At 46.9% G+C, this 20601-nt stretch overlaps 1 protein-coding gene across 1 annotated transcript in view; it reads left to right on the top strand.

Moving 5' to 3' along the window:
* FAABTP (fatty acid amide binding transmembrane protein) overlaps positions 1-20601 on the top strand; it is a 53605-nt gene that overhangs the window by 21566 nt on the left and 11438 nt on the right. Inside the window, exon 4 of the mRNA XM_089674101.1 lies at positions 17025-17162. Within this exon, the coding sequence (XP_089530227.1) occupies positions 17025-17162 (138 nt within the window). The remainder of the gene's footprint in view (positions 1-17024; positions 17163-20601) is intronic.

The raw sequence follows: 20601 nt of genomic DNA, 5'->3' as shown, positions 1-20601 counted from the left end.
GTCCACTTTACAGGAGCATCACAAACTTAAAATGCAATTTATTTCTTACAATTTTTAGAAGATGCCAGTAATTTTGTCCTCTCTGTTTTTGTGGTTTTGCGTGGAATGTGTCAGATTTGGCTTTTTGCTTCTCCACATTTTTGTATCGTACCAATACAAACAAAAGAAATAAGCATGAGAATGCCTAAACATTTGTAATTGCAAACCTTTTCTGGGCAAAATGGTGCATTATCTGACAGAAATGCAGGGCTGCCAATACTTTTGGCCATGACTGTATGTAGAACCCTCCTAGATAGGTGCTAGGTATAGATAGATAAGACTTAGTTTCTGTTTTGATAGGTACATTTGGTTGTCACACTGTAGTCAGTGTGATTGTTGTTAGGAAAAAGCATAACTTTGCACACTGTTCTCTGTGTTGCTGGGTTCTGCTAGTTAGGTCTGCTCAGTATGTTCAGCTGCTGCCAGCCTAATAGCTTCCTCTGTATCCAGAAAGCTTGAGAAGCTACTGAATCCTAGGTGTGGCGCTATGCAGATGGCAGCATGAATATTGACACAACCCTGGCCTTATTCCATAGAGAGAGGCTCTGATGGCGTGCTGGGTAACTGTATATATTCAGTGAACACACTGAGTTCAGGGTGTTATCCTGTATAGGATTGGTCCAGCCTGGCAATACTGCTGCATTTGTTGTTGTAGGCCTCCTGAGAGCCAGAATGCTGAGACCCGGGTTCTGCTAGAGCTGACTGAGGGGCTGTCTACTGAAGGTCTGATGTTACGGATTAAGGCAATCATCTGTCCTTGGGTCTTTTTGAGTACAGACACCTCTGAAAGGATCTTAGTGAATTTGTGCCGCTAAAACCCCTCTGATGCTAGAGAGTCAGCTGTGGGTCTAGCTAAAGGGGTCATCGGCTGGTGTCCTGAAGAGCTTTTTCCACTTAATCTCTGACTCCAAGAGAGAGTGCTTTTAGCTTACTATTACTTCTACTGCTGCCTTAAAGCTGGCATCCACTGTTGCAAGCACGGATTTTGTTATAGCTTATCCTGAAGAGTATCCTCAAGTGTACATACACTATATTGCCAAAAATATTGGGACACCACTCCAAATCATTGGATTCAGGTGTTCCAATCGCCTCCATGGCCACATGTGTATAAAACCAAGCACCTAGGCATGTAGACTACTTTTATAAACATTTGTGAAAGAATGGGTCGCTCTCAGGAGCTCAGTGAATTCAAGTGCGGTACCGTGATATGTTGGCACCTGTGCAGTAAGTCCATCCGTGATATTTCCTTGCTACGTAATATTCCACTGTCAACTGTTAGTGGTGGTATAACAAAGTGGAAGCAACTGGGAACAACAGCAACTCAGCCACGAAGTGGTAGGCCGCATGAAATGACAGAGCGGGGTGCCCATTGTGCTGAAGTCACCAACTGTCTGCAGAGTCAGTAGCTAAAGACCTCCACACTACGTGTGGCCTTCAGATTAGCACAACAGTGCATAGAATGCTTCATGGAATGGGCTTCCATGGCCGAGCAGCTGCATCCAAACCTTACATCACCAAGTGCACTGCAAAGTGTTGGATGCAGTGGTGTAAAGCATTCCGTCACTGGACTCAAGAGCAGCGGAGACATGTTCTCTCGAGTGATGCGTCACGCTTCTCTGTCTGGCAATCTGATGGACGTGTCTGGGTTTGGTGGTTGCCTGGAGAACAGTACTTACCTGACTGAATTGTACCAATTGTAAAGTTTGATGGATGGGGAGATTATGGTGTGGGGCAGTTTTTCAGGGGTTGGGCTTGGCCCCTTAGTTCCAGTGAAGGGAATTCTTAAGATGTCAGCATACCAAGACATTTTGGACAATTTCATGCTCCCAACTTTGTGGGAACAGTTTGGGGATGGACCCTTCCTGTTCCAACATAACTTGATACCAGTGCACAGATCAAGATCCATAAAGACATGGATGAGTGAGTTTGGGGTGGAGGAACTTGACTTGCCTGCACAGAGTCCTGACCAACACAATAGAACACCTTTGGGATGAATTAGATCGGAGACTGTGAGCCAGGCCTTCTCCTCTGACATCAGTGCCTGACCTCGCATCCTAATACTTTTGGCAGTATAGTGTAGTTCTTGTTTTTGAACTATCGCACCTAATTCCCTCAACCCTATCCAAGTTCTCCAAAAATAAAAACAGCAAAAACACCAGTAGACTGGTCATTGAAGAAACATGTGAATAGGCCTATGTGCCTGGCTGCAGGACAAAGCTTTTGGGGAAGACTTGGACAGTATTCCAGCGGCTCCTACGGGAGTAGCACTACATATAATTTTGGTGCCCATTAAACCCTAAATTTAATCTGCTTTTGTTTGCTTTTCCCGGTTCATTCCTCCCTCATCCTCAATATGCTAATGAAATGTTTAAAGTCTGTTCCATTTTTATTACAAACCTTATTGTAAATACATAAGCAGTACTTCAACCTATTCAGTATGATACACAAATTGTAACAAAATATAGCACTCATAATCTCAGTATCAAAAGGGATGTGAAATCAAAACAGAGTGCTTTGAAAGTCTGAAATAATGCCTTCAAACAGGCTTACAATCCTGTTTTGAGCATTCACCTAGGTGAGGCCACCACCTTTATAATAATCAAAACCCTTCAGAGTTGTTGGATACTTTTATTACAGAAAGTCAAAAGGCGATAGTATTTAATCCTGATAGTTCCAAACTCAGATCAGCATCTGCAACATTTCATAAACGAGCAAACACTGAAAATTCCATAGTGCAATAACATTATTTTTAGAGATGAGCGAAGAAATGAAAAATTCGATTCGACTGATTCGGCGAATTCGTGGACAATATTCGAGTCGAATAAATTCGCTGTGAATTTAACTTAAAAAAGGGTGTTTCTAGGCTTCAGAGAGACTTAATATTAGTGCAGAACACTGTACCTTTAATTTAAATGCCCTTGGAGTCTGCTGGGGAAGAGAAATAATACTGTCACTCAGTATGACATGCAGATGAGTGCCGTCGATCTTAGAATCACCGCACACTTCACTCATTTGGCCAGTCACGGGGCCAAAACCAGTGTTTGGAGCCACAGTGTGGCGGTGGAGGCAGCAGCAATGGGAGGCCATACAGCAACCTATGACAAAATGGAAACCAGCAGGAGTGTGAGGAGACCTGAAAGTGGCACATGCAGTGGGAGCAATGGGAGGCGGTACAAGGACCCATGTCACACTGTGGACCCAGCAGCAGCGTGACCAGGCGGTACGGGGGCCCATGGCAGATTACGTGCCTGGCAGCAGCAATGGGAGGCCCGTAATCTGCCAGCACCCTATGTCAAAAAATTGAACACACCAGCAGTGTGAGGAGACCTGAAAGTGGCACATGGCAGAGTGTGGCGATGGAGACAGCAGCAATGGGAGGCCGTACAGGGACCCATGAGAGACTCTGGACCTGGCAGCAGCATGAGGAGGCGGTATATAGGGGCCTATGGCAGATTAGGGGCCTGGCAGCAGCTATGGGAGGCCCGTAATCTGCCAGCACCCTATGTCAAAAAATTCTACACACCAGCAGTGTGAGGAGACCTGAAAGTGGCACATGGCAGAGTGTGGCGATGGAGACAGCAGCAATGGGAGGCCGTACAGGGACCCATGAGAGACTCTGGACCTGGCAGCAGCATGAGGAGGCGGTATATAGGGGCCTATGGCAGATTAGGGGCCTGGCAGCAGCTATAGGAGGCCCGTAATCTGCCAGCACCCTATGTCAAAAAATTCTACACACCAGCAGTGTGTGAGGAGACCTGAAAGTGGCACATGGCAGAGTGTGGCGATGGAGACAGCAGCAATGGGAGGCCGTACAGGGACCCATGAGAGACTCTGGACTTGGCAGCAGCATGAGGAGGCGGTATAGGGGCCCATGGCAGATTAGGGGCCTGGCAGCAGCAATGGGAGGCACGTAATCTGCCAGCACCCTATGTCAAAAAATTCTACACACCAGCAGTGTGTGAGGAGACCTGAAAGTGGCACATGGCAGAGTGTGGCGATGGAGACAGCAGCAATGGGAGGCCGTACAGGGACCCATGAGAGACTCTGGACTTGGCAGCAGCATGAGGAGGCGGTATAGGGGCCCATGGCAGATTAGGGGCCTGGCAGCAGCAATGGGAGGCCCGTAATCTGCCAGCACCCTATGTCAAAAAATTCTACACACCAGCAGTGTGTGAGGAGACCTGAAAGTGGCACATGGCAGAGTGTGGCGATGGAGACAGCAGCAATGGGAGGCCGTACAGGGACCCATGAGAGACTCTGGACTTGGCAGCAGCATGAGGATGCGGTATAGGGGCCCATGGCAGATTAGGGGCCTGGCAGCAGCAATAGGAGGCCCGTAATCTGCCAGCACCCTATGTCAAAAAATTGAACACACCAGCAGTGTGTGAGGAGACCTGAAAGTGGCACATGGCAGAGTGTGGCGATGGAGACAGCAGCAATGGGAGGCCGTACAGGGACCCATGAGAGACTCTGGACCTGGCAGCAGCATGAGGAGGCGGTATATAGGGGCCTATGGCAGATTAGGGGCCTGGCAGCAGCTATAGGAGGCCCGTAATCTGCCAGCACCCTATGTCAAAAAATTCTACACACCAGCAGTGTGTGAGGAGACCTGAAAGTGGCACATGGCAGAGTGTGGCGATGGAGACAGCAGCAATGGGAGGCCGTACAGGGACCCATGAGAGACTCTGGACTTGGCAGCAGCATGAGGATGCGGTATAGGGGCCCATGGCAGATTAGGGGCCTGGCAGCAGCAATAGGAGGCCCGTAATCTGCCAGCACCCTATGTCAAAAAATTGAACACACCAGCAGTGTGAGGAGACCTGAAAGTGGCACATGGCAGAGTGTGGCGATGGAGACAGCAGCAATGGGAGGCCGTACAGGGACCCATGAGAGACTCTGGACTTGGCAGCAGCATGAGGATGCGGTATAGGGGCCCATGGCAGATTAGGGGCCTGGCAGCAGCAATAGGAGGCCCGTAATCTGCCAGCACCCTATGTCAAAAAATTGAACACACCAGCAGTGTGTGAGGAGACCTGAAAGTGGCACATGGCAGAGTGTGGCGATGGAGACAGCAGCAATGGGAGGCCGTACAGGGACCCATGAGAGACTCTGGACCTGGCAGCAGCATGAGGAGGCGGTATATAGGGGCCTATGGCAGATTAGGGGCCTGGCAGCAGCTATAGGAGGCCCGTAATCTGCCAGCACCCTATGTCAAAAAATTCTACACACCAGCAGTGTGTGAGGAGACCTGAAAGTGGCACATGGCAGAGTGTGGCGATGGAGACAGCAGCAATGGGAGGCCGTACAGGGACCCATGAGAGACTCTGGACCTGGCAGCAGCATGAGGAGGCGGTATATAGGGGCCTATGGCAGATTAGGGGCCTGGCAGCAGCTATGGGAGGCCCGTAATCTGCCAGCACCCTATGTCAAAAAATTCTACACACCAGCAGTGTGTGAGGAGACCTGAAAGTGGCACATGGCAGAGTGTGGCGATGGAGACAGCAGCAATGGGAGGCCGTACAGGGACCCATGAGAGACTCTGGACTTGGCAGCAGCATGAGGAGGCGGTATAGGGGCCCATGGCAGATTAGGGGCCTGGCAGCAGCAATGGGAGGCCCGTAATCTGCCAGCACCCTATGTCAAAAAATTGAACACACCAGCAGTGTGAGGAGACCTGAAAGTGGCACATGGCAGAGTGTGGCGATGGAGACAGCAGCAATGGGAGGCCGTACAGGGACCCATGAGAGACTCTGGACCTAGCAGCAGCATGAGGAGGCGGTATATAGGGGCCTATGGCAGATTAGTGGCCTGGCAGCAGCTATGGGAGGCCCGTAATCTGCCAGCACCCTATGTCAAAAAATTCTACACACCAGCAGTGTGAGGAGACCTGAAAGTGGCACATGGCAGAGTGTGGCGATGGAGACAGCAGCAATGGGAGGCCGTATAGGGACCCATGAGAGACTCTGGACTTGGCAGCAGCATGAGGAGGCGGTATATAGGGGCCTGGCAGCAGCTATAGGAGGCCCGTAATCTGCCAGCACCCTATGTCAAAAAATTCTACACACCAGCAGTGTGTGAGGAGACCTGAAAGTGGCACATGGCAGAGTGTGGCGATGGAGACAGCAGCAATGGGAGGCCGTACAGGGACCCATGAGAGACTCTAGACCTGGCAGCAGCATGAGGAGGCGGTATATAGGGGCCTATGGCAGATTAGGGGCCTGGCAGCAGCTATAGGAGGCCCGTAATCTGCCAGCACCCTATGTCAAAAAATTCTACACACCAGCAGTGTGTGAGGAGACCTGAAAGTGGCACATGGCAGAGTGTGGCGATGGAGACAGCAGCAATGGGAGGCCGTACAGGGACCCATGAGAGACTCTGGACCTGGCAGCAGCATGAGGAGGCGGTATATAGGGGCCTATGGCAGATTAGGGGCCTGGCAGCAGCTATAGGAGGCCCGTAATCTGCCAGCACCCTATGTCAAAAAATTCTACACACCAGCAGTGTGTGAGGAGACCTGAAAGTGGCACATGGCAGAGTGTGGCGATGGAGACAGCAGCAATGGGAGGCCGTACAGGGACCCATGAGAGACTCTGGACCTGGCAGCAGCATGAGGAGGCGGTATATAGGGGCCTATGGCAGATTAGGGGCCTGGCAGCAGCTATGGGAGGCCCGTAATCTGCCAGCACCCTATGACAAAAAATGGAACACACCAGCAGTGTGTGAGGAGACCTGAAAGTGGCACATGTTTGAGGCATGATTCATGGCGGATTTAGTCAGTTGTGTCAGGAACTGGTGGTTTGAAATCCAGACTAATCCACGCCTGATTCATTTTCACAAACGTGAGTCTCTCCATACTTTGGGTGGACAGTCGTGTCCTCCGCGGAGTTACAATACCTCCTGCCGCACTAAACACGCGCTCCGATGCCACGCTACTGGCCGGGCATGACAGCCTTTCAAGGGCAAATTCAGCTAGTTGGGGCCAAAGGTCAAGTTTCGTTGCCCAGTAGTCAAGGGGATTGTCTACCTCGGTTGGCAGGGTGCTGTCCAAGTAGGCCCAAGCCTGTTGTTTGAGGTCCTGCTCCAGGTCCACCTGATGCTGCTGCTGCTGCTGCTGCGGCTGGTTAGTAGTTTCCTCACTGCGCTGGTGAAGAAAGCTACTCATCATCGACTGCAGACTGAGGCAGCCGCTGCTGGTGGAGCTGCCACTGCTCCTACCACCCCACCCCTCCCCTGCTGCCATGGCAGCGGAACGCGAGCGCACAGGGCCCACAGTGTCTGAGGATGGACGTTGGCGCACAAAGGCAGAGACCAACTGACTACATAGGTGGTTTTTATAGTACGTTATTTTGGCCTCCCTCTCAGCAGGTGTGAAAAAGGCCACCATTTTTGAACGGTAGCGAGGGTCCAACAAGGTGGACAGCCAAAAGTCATCCCTCTGTCTGATGGTTATTATTCGGCTGTCGCTACGCAAGCAACCGAGCATGCTATGGGCCATTTGTGCCAAGGAATGCGAGGGACTCCCTGCCTCCATCTCCACAGCATACTGCCACGGTGCGTCTGGGTCCTCTGTCTCCTCCTCCTCCTCCTCCTCCTCTACCAGATGCTCCTGCTCCTCCACTCCTGTCCGCTGAGTGGAAAAACCACCCATTTCACTCAATAATTCCTGAGCACAAATGTCCTCCTCTACCTCCTCCTCTTCTTCCTGTCCTGCCCCCACAGGGGTCATGTGGCGTTGAGATCTGTGCGCCACGTCTACCGCACCCTGACCAGCCATTGTTAACAGCATTTGTTCAAGGACGTGCAACAGAGGAATGACGTCGTTCATCCCATAGTCCTGCCGACTCACGAATAGCGTGGCCTCCTCAAAGGGCCTGAGCAAGCGGCAGGTGTCACGCATGAGCTGCCAATGGCTGACATCGAAGTTACACAGGGGAGTACCTTTATCCGCTTGTAACATCAGGAAATCGGTGATGGCCTTTCGCTGCTCGTAAAGGCGGTCTAACATGTGTAGGGTTGAATTCCACCTTGTTGCAACGTCGCAGATCAGGCGATGATGTGGAATTCCGTTCTGCCGCTGCAGCTCAAGGAGGGTGTGCTTTGCGGTGTAGGAATGGCTGAAATGCATGCAAAGTTTACGTGACATTTTAAGGATGTCTTGCAGTGGGATGGTGGATTTTAGGAACCGCTTGACAACCAGATTGAACACGTGAGCCATGCATGGCGCATGGCACAACCTTCCTTGACGCAGAGCAGACACCATGTTCTTTCCGTTGTCGGTCAACATGGTTCCGATTTTCAGTTTGCGCGGAGACAGCCATCTGTCGATTTCTCTGTTCATTACACTCAGAAGTTCCTCCCCTGTGTGACTACGTTCGCCAAGGCATACCAGGTGCAGAACAGCGTGACACCGTTGCGCCCTGCACATGTGATATGCCGGTCGGGTAATGGGACTTGGCACGGGGGTGGCGGCTGAGGACACGGCGGAAGAAGAGGTGGTAGAGGCGGACATCTTTGCCGGACCAAGGACGTGCAAACGTGGAGGCAAAAGCGGCGTGACCTGTCCAAGTTGCTGGTGCGGCTGTGACGGCACCACGTTCACCCAGTGGGCCGTAAATGACATGTACTGTCCCTGACCGTAGTTACAGCTCCACACGTCGGCGCTGCCGTGCACTTTGGCAGAGACCGACATGCTCAAAGACTGGCCCACCATGTCTTCTACATGTGAATGCAGGGCTGGCACTGCCTTTTTGGCGAAGAAATGACGGCTTGGCACTCTCCACCGCGGCGTGGCACAAGCCATCATTTCTCTGAAAGGTGCTGAGTCCACCACTTGGAAAGGGAGGGACTGCAGCACCAGCAACTTGGACAGGAGGACGTTCAGCTTTTGCACCGTCGGGTGCGTGCTCGCAAACTGTTGTCTCTTGGAAACGGATTCCAAGAAAGACTGCTGACGGAATCCGTGAAGAGGAGTAGCAGGAGAAGGAGCATCTGAACGAGCGGAAGATGCCAACGAGCGACAACTCCCCTCAGCAGAGGTGTTGGAGCCTTGACTGGCTGATGGAGGGCGATTGACGTCGGGTGACGGAGCAAGTAACGGAGCGGGTGATGGAGCGGGGGCTGGGGCGGGCAGAACCGCCGTATCTTTATCACGGTTTTCCCAGGCCACCAAATGGCGACGCTGCATATGCTGCCGCAACGCTGTAGTCCCAACATGGGCCCCCTGGCCACGCTTGACTTTCTGGCCACATAGTCGACATACGGCTACGTTTACTTCCTCGGGCGGCTTGACGAAAAATTGCCACACCGCAGAGTAGGAAACTTTGCCCCCGATACTCCTCACTGGCTGACTGCTGCTTCCTCCGTGCACACCGGCACCACTACTGGCCGTGGTGGTAGGCTGCAGTGGAGCTGGTGCTCTACTCCGTGGCCGTTTGGCTCCACTGACACTGCTTCCACTGACACTGCTGCGACCCTGCTGTTGTCTCCTGGGCAACCCACCGACTGTTTCGCTCACTGCCAAGCTGCCACCCTCTTCTCCTGATGATGCGGAAGAAATTGCCTGATGACGACGAGGCTGCCAAGTGCGATCAACCTCCTCATCATCAAGTAGGGTCTCCGCCTCACTACTAGCCCCCTCGGCTGCGTCTGTGTCAGGAGACAGACCTGTCTCTAGACCGGCTACCGGGCCACTCTCCTCGCCACTACTTCTTCGCCTGGCTGCTGAAAAGGCGGATGTCTCCCCCCGTTCCTGACCGCCCTCTGTTAGCTCTTCCTCACTGTACAGTGGGGCTGAGCCCACAGCATGCGATACTTCGCTTGGTGAGGGAACACCAAAGGACAGGGGCAGGTAGAGGACACGTGATTTCAGTGGGCTTGGTCCCGGGCCATGCCAACTAACGGTTGTGTCTGATGTACCCACCGACCGTTGGCTGTAGGTGTCAGAGGTGACCTGGGAAGAGGAAGACGACCGAGCCAACCAATCGATGACGGCAGGGTTGTCGGTGGAGACACGACCGCTGGATGACACCGGGAGCACTGGCCTCTGGCTGCGAATAGTGCTGCCTCGACCCCTTCCTCTGCTGCCACGTCTGCTCGCTCCTAAAACATTGCCTCCTCTGCCACTCCTCTGCATGTTGTCTGACATACTCTTTAATTAAACGATTATGTGTCCCTCAGTAACAATTCTGTGTCTGTGCGAGTAACAATTCTGTGTCTGTGCGAGTAACAATTCTGTGGCCCTAAGTAACAGTTCTGTGGCCCTCAGTAACAATTCTGTGTCCCTGATTAACGTTTCTGTGGCCCCAAGTAACAGTTCTGTGGCCCTCAGTAACAATTCTGTGTCTGTGCGAGTAAGAATTCTGTGTCTGTGCGAGTAAGAATTCTGTGTCTGTGCGAGTAACAGTTCTGTGGCCCTCAGTAACAGTTCTGTGTCCCTGAGTAACAATTCTGTGTCTGTGCGAGTAACAATTCTGTGGCCCTAAGTAACAGTTCTGTGGCCCTCAGTAACAATTCTGTGTCCCTGATTAACGTTTCTGTGGCCCCAAGTAACAGTTCTGTGGCCCTCAGTAACAATTCTGTGTCTGTGCGAGTAACAATTCTGTGTCTGTGCGAGTAAAAATTCTGTGGCCCTAAGTAACAGTTCTGTGGCCCTCAGTAACAGTTCTGTGTCCCTGAGTAACAATTCTGTGTCTGTGCGAGTAAGAATTCTGTGTCTGTGCTAGTAACAATTCTGTGGCCCTAAGTAACAGTTCTGTGGCCCTCAGTAACAGTTCTGTGTCCCTGAGTAACAATTCTGTGTCTGTGCGAGTAACAATTCTGTGGCCCTAAGTAACGGTTCTGTGGCCCTCAGTAACAGTTCTGTGTCCCTGTGTAACAATTCTGTGTCTGTGCGAGTAACAATTCTGTGGCCCTAAGTAACAGTTCTGTGGCCCTCAGTAACTATTCTGTGTCCCTGATTAACGTTTCTGTGGCCCCAAGTAACAGTTCTGTGGCCCTCAGTAACAATTCTGTGTCTGTGCGAGTAACAATTCTGTGTCTGTGCGAGTAACAATTCTGTGGCCCTAAGTAACAGTTCTGTGGCCCTCAGTAACAATTCTGTGTCTTTGATTAACGTTTCTGTGGCCCCAAGTAACAGTTCTGTGGCCCTCAGTAACAATTCTGTGTCTGTGCAAGTAACAATTCTGTGTCTGTGCGAGTAACAATTCTGTGGCCCTAACTAACAGTTCTGTGGCCCTCAGTAACAATTCTGTGTCTGTGCGAGTAACAATTCTGTGTCTGTGCGAGTAACAATTCTGTGGCCCTAAGTAACGGTTCTGTGGCCCTCAGTAACAGTTCTGTGTCCCTGTGTAACAATTCTGTGTCTGTGCGAGTAACAATTCTGTGGCCCTAAGTAACAGTTCTGTGGCCCTCAGTAACAATTCTGTGTCTGTCCCTGAGTAACAATTCTGTGGCCCTAATAACGTTTCTGTGGCCCTAAGTAACAATTCTCTGGCACTCAGTAACAATTCTGTCTGTCCCTGAGTAACAATTCTGTGGCCCTAATAACGTTTCTGTGGCCCTAAGTAACAATTCTCTGGCACTCAGTAACAATTCTCTCTGTCCCTGAGTATGAATTCTGTGGCCCTAACTAGCGTTTCTTTGTCCCTAAGTAACGATTCTGTGGCCCTAATTAACAATTCTGTGTCCCTGAGTAATAGTTCTCTGTCCCCAAGTATCGTTTCTGTGGCCCTAACTCTGTCCCTGTCCCTAATACAGAGCGGTCTGCCTCTGTTCAATGACTGCAGGCAAATGAAGAATTCCAAAATGGCCGCTATTTATAGCTCGACCATTACACAGTGCTAGCTGGCTGGCTGCTGATTGGCTGATGCGATCACATGTCGTTGAGGAATGCATTATGGGTCAGCGCGCCTTGTCTGCGCGCCTTCCCAGACATCCCCGCTCCGTCGCCGCACATGTCAGCCGCCATTTTCGGAAAAATTTCGATTCGCGCGTCCGAATTAGGCTATTTTTCGGATTCGGCGCGAATCGAAATTTTTCCGATATTCGACTCGAATTCCACTTCGGCTACTTCGATTCGCTCATCTCTAATTATTTTAAATACGGCATACTCATTCCAATTCAGAATATGCACAAAACATGTACAGTTGTGCTCAAACGTTTGCATACCCTGGCAGAAATTGTGAAATGTTGGTGTTGATATTGAAAATATGACTGATCATGCAAAAAAATGCTCTTTTATTGAAGGATGCTGATCATATGAAGCCATTTATTATCAAATAGTTGTTTTGGCTCCTTTGTAAATCATAATAACAAAAATCACCCTAATGGCCATGATCAAAAGTTTACATACCCTGGAATGTTTTGGCCTTGGTACAGACACACAAGGTGACACACAAACGGGTTAAAATGCCAATTAGAGGTTGCTTTTTAAATTGCAATTAGTGTCAGTGTATAAATAGTCAATGAGTTTGTTAGCTCTTACGTGGACGTACTGACTGAGCTAGATACTGAGCCATGGGGATCAGAAAAAAACTAACAAAAGTCCTGCGTAACAAGGTAATGGAACTTTATAAAAATGGAGAAGGACATAAAAAGATGTCCAAAGCCTTGAATATAATGTAATTCAATGTAAGTTGAAAAACAACAGACTAAAGCCTAGTACACATGGGTCAAATGTCGGGTGGCATTCACCAGTTCAGTAGCATTCAGCCTGTGTGTATGGCAGCCGGTCCGACAGAAGGGGCACGAGCGAAAAACAGTCTGCCAATCGGCGCTCTCAGCCAATGGCTAGTAGTGTTACCAGGCTTTACTGTCAGGATCAACAGGTGAAAATAAAGGGGAAAAAAAAGTAAGCGACTGTGGCCACCACATCTGAGGACTGGCAAGTTTTGGGTTTAATACTACTTTAAAGCCCAGTTCTCAGTCTTCTGGGCTGAGTGATGCTGGGACATTGTCACTGGAAAAGAAAGTGAGGAGAATCTCTGCAGTGGAGATTCCCTTTCCACATCTTAGAGCAATATACCTAGCATCAACCATTCACACTTATCAATTATAGTCAATTTACTCATTTCAGCCAAAGTCAAAGCCTTCTGCCATCCACATGCAACTTGGTGATTCCAACACAAAAAAGTGGGCTGCAGACATTACTTAAATTACTCAGTTATTTTTCAAAAATCTGTAATGTTGTGGTCCTGCTGAGCAGTTTGCCCCTTCTGTTTAATTCAAATTTATCCTGTAAAATAGGTTTGAATAAATTTACCCTATAATTATAAAAGGAAGGTAGCCACAAATACAGGCACAAGTTCTATACTCCAATCACTACTGTCCATCAAACACAACAGTGCTTGTCACAATACTCTCCAAACACCTATTCACAGCTTGCTGTTATACCCTCTCCAATCCACTTTTGAAAATACTGGCCATTCTCTTCACCACTTCTTCATCATTACTGGCACACCCAGAAGATTTTTTTACCTTCTGCCTTTACAACCACTTTAATAAAACACTATCTGATTTTAGAAGAAATGGTGAGCCGTGCCAGCTCTACCTCCCCTGTAGCTACAGGTTTGGCCAAAGTAGAACTAGGCTGGATGATGGAAAGCATATATGTGTATATGTCCCTGTGTTGCAATTCTGAATTGAATGTGGATGCATTTATGTGCCTGTACTGAGGCTACACACTAAACTGCAGAGATATAATAGTTCTGCTGCACCTCCGAGTTGAAAATGGAAAAAGAAAAGTTCCGGTTGTCTACTAGTTTCAAGAAGAAGGCATGTTAAGAAGGCCCTCTCCTTTAGAATGTCTTACTAGGTTATTCTGTGAAGATCCTGTTTTTAATAAGCAACGAAAGTCCTAAGTCTAATTAATTTGCTTGCAAATTATATTGGGATGATTTTATCAAACTGCTCTTTCTTATTTGCTTTGATGATTTAGTCAGTTGTTTGTCATGTGAAATTTATATGAAACACATGGCAGAGACACAGACCACTGAAATTCGGAATGAAAAGTTTCCTAGAAATACGATGCACTGAAATTGCTTACAACGACGAGGAACCTGAAAATATTTATTAGATCTTGTTATATATTGGTCTTTTTATGTCTACTGTACCCACAACATAGTCCCATTTTTAGATTTGAAGAATTATCAGCCTGGAGTGGCAGTCTGGACAGCTCAGCAGTTTGTGATGAAAATTGTATAATACAAGTGATGGGGTGGGGGTGGGGGGATGCTGTGATATAAGAGATGTTACCCTTTAATGTAAAATAGCCAAAGGGATCAGTACATTAGCCAGGAAGCTAGAAGTTTCTGAAATCAAGATCACAAATGGCAGCTTCCTTTCATGCAAACTGTCCTTTTAAACATTAAATGCCATTATTTGCTACTCATTATGATGTGTCCCTATCTGTTTGAAAGTTCAAATGATGCCATATGTGCTGTGATTGAGGGGAACCTGCTCTTTTTCAATGATCAGACGTCTGCTGAGAAATCCTCACTGCACATCCTTTCACTGGGGGGTTCAGCATCTGCTATTTCTCTTCCCCCAGATCTTATGCAGCTGAGAACAGAGGGAATGCTATCACTTATAAAAAGGGGAAAAAAGATATTTATAATGTTGTTTTTTTTGTTTTTTTTATACCTTTTACACAATTGTTTTGCCTTTCGTTTCTATTTTAAACTGAGTGTTTACAATCAGTGAATCTATTAAAGTGTATGTAAAGGCATTTTTTTTTTTTTTTACGTTTTGGATAGAGATGGAAAATGTTCTTTCTGTTTGTTTCTCTGCTGGATAGATTCATTTTTTTTATTCACTGTGGTGACCATTATTAGTGAGAGTAAATCCGAACATTTTGTGTTCTTTCTTCAGAGCAGTTCTAAAGGTAGGTGAGGAAAAACCCTCCTATAGAGGACATCTGTTCATGTCACAACCCTCTACGATAGTAGTTGCATTCTCTGTGGAGAGATTTCCTGTTCTCATCTCCAGAACAGAAAATCAAAAAAAATCTGTACAGCTGGATACAAGCAGAAAGTACTGCTTTACTAGGGATTTTAAGCCTTCTATTTAAAATGGGGGAAAAAACAAAAAAATGGCTTTACATATGCTAGAACTGTATTTATGTTGTGAATATAAGATCAAATCAGAGCCTATTCACAACTAAAAGGTGAAACAGATCTGGCCAAACTGCTCCAGCCAAATAACATACAGTTGTGGCCAAAATTATTCAACCCCCAATGCTGTAAAGGGGTTTAGGGACTATAGTGTACATTTGGAATTGTATTCAGAATCAAATCCTACAAGGACGTTGTAACTACCCAAATGCAACTAAAATGACATCAATTGTTTATGTAATACAGTAGTAAATGGTTCTTATGTGGTTTCTTCATTGCCACAATTATTCAACCCCTTAAAGACTACCACTCTGAAGAACAGAGGTTCATACAGGTGCTTTCCATCAGGTATTGAAAACACCTGTGGATGTCACCGAGCAGCAATCAAGCATAATAAGCACCAATTAGGCAGCTTTAAAATGACTGTGATACTCAGCTCCTTCTAGACATTTACTGGTGTGGTTACAAACATGGTGAAGGCAAGAGAATGGTCCAGGAAGACAAGAGAAGAGGTGATTTCTCTTCACAGGAAGGGCAATGGCTATAAGAAGATTGCAAAGATGTTAAACATACCAAGAGACACCTTAGGAAGCATCATTCGCAAATTCAAGGCAAAGGGCACTGTTGAAACGCTACCTGGTCGTGGCAGAAAGAAGATGCTGACTTCGACTGCTGTGCGCTACCTGAAGCGTAGAGTGGAGAGAAGTCCCCGTGTGACTGCTGAGGAACTGAGAAAAGATTTGTCAGATGTGGGTACAGAAGTTTCAGCCCAGACAATAAGACGCACACTGCGTAATGAAGGCCTCCGTGCCAGAACTAACAGGCGTACCCCCTTGCTGTCTCCAAAGAATAAGAAGAGTCGACTGCAGTATGCCAAAAGCCATGTGGACAAACCACAAAAGTTGTGGGATAGTGTTCTGTGGACTGATGAAACAAAATTAGAACTGTTTGGGCCCATGGATCAACGCTATGTTTGGAGGAGGAAGAACAAGGCCTATGATGAAAAGAACACCTTGCCTACTGTGAAGCATGGTGGAGGGTCAATCATGCTTTGGGGCTGTTTTGCTTCTGCAGGTACAGGGAAGCTTCAGCGTGTGCAAGGTACCATGAATTCTCTTCAGTACCAGGAGATATTGGATGGAAACGTGATGCAGTCCGTCACACACCTGAGGCTTGGGAGACGTTGGACCTTTCAACAGGACAATGATCCCAAGCATACCTCCAAGTCCACTAGAGCATGGTTGCAGAGGAAAGGCTGGAACATTTTGGAGTGGCCATCGCAGTCACCAGACTTAAATCCGATTGAGAACCTCTGGTGGGACTTAAAGAAAGCAGTTGCAGTGCGCAAGCCTAAGAATGTGACTGAACTGGAGGCCTTTGCCCATGAAGAATGGGCGAAGATACCCGTAGATCGCTGCAAGACACTTGTGTCAAGCTATGCTTCACGTTTAAAAGCTGTTATAACTGTAAAAGGATGCTGTACTAAGTACTAAGATTGAATGTCACTTGGGGGTTGAATAAAACTGATAATGCTGTGAGCACAGAAAAGACATTTGTGGTTATTTCATTATAACTGTTATGTTATATTTGTCTGACCTACAAGTGCCTCTTTAATGTAAATGTAAGCAAGATGACTGAATGATCAAAAGCAATGTCAAACTGGCCAAAACACTCAATTTCAGTGGGGGTTGAATAATTTTGGCCACAACTGTAAGTCGCATTTCAAATTTTACCCCATTTAGAAAAAAATTACTGCTGCAGTTTTCCTATTTAATGTTTGAGTTTGTGTTTCACATACTATTTGACAGATACGACATGAACGACAGTTGTCCAGTTTCAGAAGTAATTTTTATAAAATAATATTTCTGTATCTTGCAGGACTGTTGGTCGGATTTCTCCTTACTATCGCAAACTTCAGCTTTTTCTCAGCTCTTCTTACTTTTTTTTTTACTTCCTCTAAACTTACCAAATGGAGAGGAGAAATGAAGAAGCGATATGATTCTGAATATAAGGAAGGTAAAGGCTGAACGCTGATTGCACTAAATACATAAATCAAAAGTTGTTAATGGTAAGCAAATGTCACAAGGCTGGGGGGCGAATGAGAATCCATTTCCTTCTATAGTGCACTTTAATGTAACCCTACTGCACCGCAACACATTGCTACCACATCACGCATTGCAATATCTGTTATGGTACACAAGCTCCTAATTTTAAATCATTTTTGCCTGACTGGGTCATTTCTAAAAAGCCTGAAATAAATGAACTATTATTCAGACCTGTAGTTCCCTATGCTTGGGTTTTATTGGATTGCTGAAATCCATATGACACTTACTTTGGGTACCCAGAACATGTACTGATAAAGCACGGAAACTAACCTCTTCTAACAGCCAAGCAACTAGCATTTTCAGATGGAGGACCTCAATGTAAGCATGTTTATTTTTCTCAGTATATGTTGCTCACAAAAGTTTGTGTATCTAAAGAGCAGCGATAAGGGATATGCCATACATTTTATATTAAACGAGTAAACTTGTGATGAAGTAGAGAGATACACACAATCAAAAGTAACGGTGAAAAATAGAGCACAGACTTTTTTTTTTCATTTCTGTCTGCACTGAGGGCTGTATGGCTTTTCAGGGAACTCTGGTATGTTTGTGCTAAATTAATTTATACCTCACCATGTTTTTTCCACAAATGCACTAAGGAAAAGCCTGGGTAAGTGTACTTCTGTGGGAAACACTAAAGCAGTACACTGATGTCTGTGCCAGATGACTTGCAGCATAAGCTGTCAGTACACATCTCTCTGTTTTAGGCTCTGTAACAGTAACAAATTCTTAAACAAAAGGTAATAGTTGCATGGGTTCACCTAAACCCAAAACCAAAAATGTAATATTTTGCAGTTTACCGGTCTTTAGATGAGGTAATTGCATTCGTTTTCTTTTTTAGGCTCTCTTTCCCTTTGTTTTTACCTGATGATATGCCCAGTAACACGCCTCCTTTTTTTCTTTTTGATATTACTGTTGTACATAAATAAATAAAAGCTGTCAGTAGTGAATGGTTTGTCGTAACCTTGTAATGGCTAGATCTGCAGAACAGCCTGTTCTGTTGAAAAATAACACATTTTACCTGGTAATCTGGCCAGTAAGATTAAGTGTCTTTGACTGTTCTGACATTACAGTAATTCAGATGGATTCTGAAATTTCACAAATCATCACTAGAATTGAATTATCATTTCCCTGAGCTGTGCACAGGGTGAGACCCAGATTCTCCTGAGTTTTCCTTTCAGATTAGAAACTTAAAACTGTCCAGCCCAGGAGTTGTCCAACTCTGCTTTTGCAGGAGAGTCCTAATCGTGATAATAACCTTCTTCGAGGCAATTCCATATACCCAGTTTCACTCCAGACCTCTGCCACGCAACATTCTGCCACTGTTGGATGGGTTGCTCCAGTCTTTGGACAGACTGATTCGTTTGTCACCGAAAACTAGATTGTATGTAGCTTGGTGGCTCAGAAATTTGGCTTTGGTCTTGGGGAAGTCCTTCCTTCCTATCCTTTTGAGGATCCTCACAATGCATGCTAGCCTTTTGGGTTGAGGAGTAGTCCTGTGTATCCTGGGGATGCAGGGAACTTGATCATCAGAATCTCGCTTTATGAACATCAACCTGGAACTGCAGGTGATTTGGCTGTCTGCGCAGTGCTGGGCCATCATACTGGAAGGTCACCCAATTTTAAATTAGTTGGAAAATGTCACAGCAGTAATAAACATAAATCTCATCGCAGGCTATCCCCTCTTCAGTCTATCATGAATGCTGCTGCCTGCATCCCTCCACTGGCTTGCCATTGCCCAATGGATAAAATTCAAAACATTAACAATAACATATAAAGCCATGTATAACTCTGCCCCAAATTACATCATCGATCTTGTCTCTAAATATCACCCAAACCGTACTCTACGCTCCTCGCAAGACCTCCTACTCTCTAGCTCCCTTGTCTCCTCCTCCCATGTTTAGGCGATCTCTGAAAACCTATCTCTTCAGGGAAGCCTATCCTGCCCTCAGTTAATACTGGAATCTTCTACTTTTCCAACCAGTCCATCCCCCACAGTTACTACCTTTTTTGTACCAGTAGCCCCTCCCTCCTAGATTGTAAGCTCCAAGGAGCAGGGTCCTCCTATCCCTCTTGTATTGAACTGTATTGTTGCTGTATTGCCTCCTGTTATATTGTAAAGAGCTGAGCAAACTGTTGGCGCTATATAAATCCTGTGTAATAATAATAAATCAAATCCGGTCCTGGGCAGATGTTTTCTTTCCAGCCTTATAAACTGTTTATATTTCTGGCATAGACAGTTGGCAAGCAGATTTCCTCAGCCCACAGCACCTCGTTCAAGAGGAGCGGTCCCTTGATCCATAGGTATTCCAGGACTTGTGCTGGGGAGGGGGGTGAATCTTCTGAACTTTAGGTTCAGCTAAGAACATTTGGATCCATTACAGACATTCTACTGTACTCTCACTCACTCACAAGGTGGTGTTTCTTATAGCCATCACTGCTGCAATGTGAGTGCCTGAATTTCCATTGGTACAAGGCTTTATTGAGGCCTAGGAATTCCTTCTTATCTAAGATAATATCTGCCTTTTACCTCAACCAAGGCATTGGTCTTCTGTCCCTCTGTCTGGCTCTAATTTACCAAGAGTAAATTTCCCTCCGATATCTGAATGTGGTTCAGGGTGTGAGACCTTGAAAGGGTGCAGGGACTTTTTGATCCACCATCTCTTAGTGGCTCAGGGAGTCCATCATCCAAGCCTATGTTCTCAAGGACTGGGTTCCAGCTTTTCAGGTCAATGCTCACTCCACTAGATCTGAAAGTGTTTGTTGGTTTTTCAGCATCGGGCAGCTGTTTTTCAGATTTGCAAGGCATTGTGTTCAATGTGTTCACACATTATTTAAGTTCTTCCAGGTGGACTTTTCTGTCTCATCTAATGCTAGGTTGGATGTAAGCTCCTTTAGGCGAGACTCTCCTCCATTCATAGAAGTTGATGCTATAGCTTCTATGAATGGAAGGGATGGACATTTCAATCATTCACCCATCCTCCATTCATAGATCCTGTTTTTTTTTTTATAGTAGCTACAGTACCAGCATCTTTATCCCCCTCTGCACTGGAAGTTTATGGTGGCAGGAGTGGAGGGGGAATTGGAGGAGGAAGATTTCTGCTAGAGGAGGGGACAGCAGCACAAGGTGTATATGGCGTCGATCTTAAAGCTGTATTAAACCCAAAACCAAAAGTGTGTTGTAGTGCAGCTTAACAATCATTAGCTGTGGTGGCTGCATCAGTGTTTTTTTTTTTTTCTCTTTGGCTTTTTTGCCTGTTTTTCACCTGGTGATCCGGCCACTAACACACGTCCTGTATTGGTGAGGCATCATTCTGGATGAATGAGAGCACAGGGGGCACAGCAGCATTGCC

This window comes from Staurois parvus, unplaced genomic scaffold (genome assembly GCF_062004578.1).
Source record: "Staurois parvus isolate SC_StPar_1 unplaced genomic scaffold, SC_StPar_1.0 ptg000147l, whole genome shotgun sequence".
Lineage (NCBI taxonomy): Eukaryota > Metazoa > Chordata > Amphibia > Anura > Ranidae > Staurois > Staurois parvus.
The sequence above is the reverse complement of the archived record's forward strand: the minus strand, read 5'-3'. Positions and strand labels throughout refer to the sequence as shown.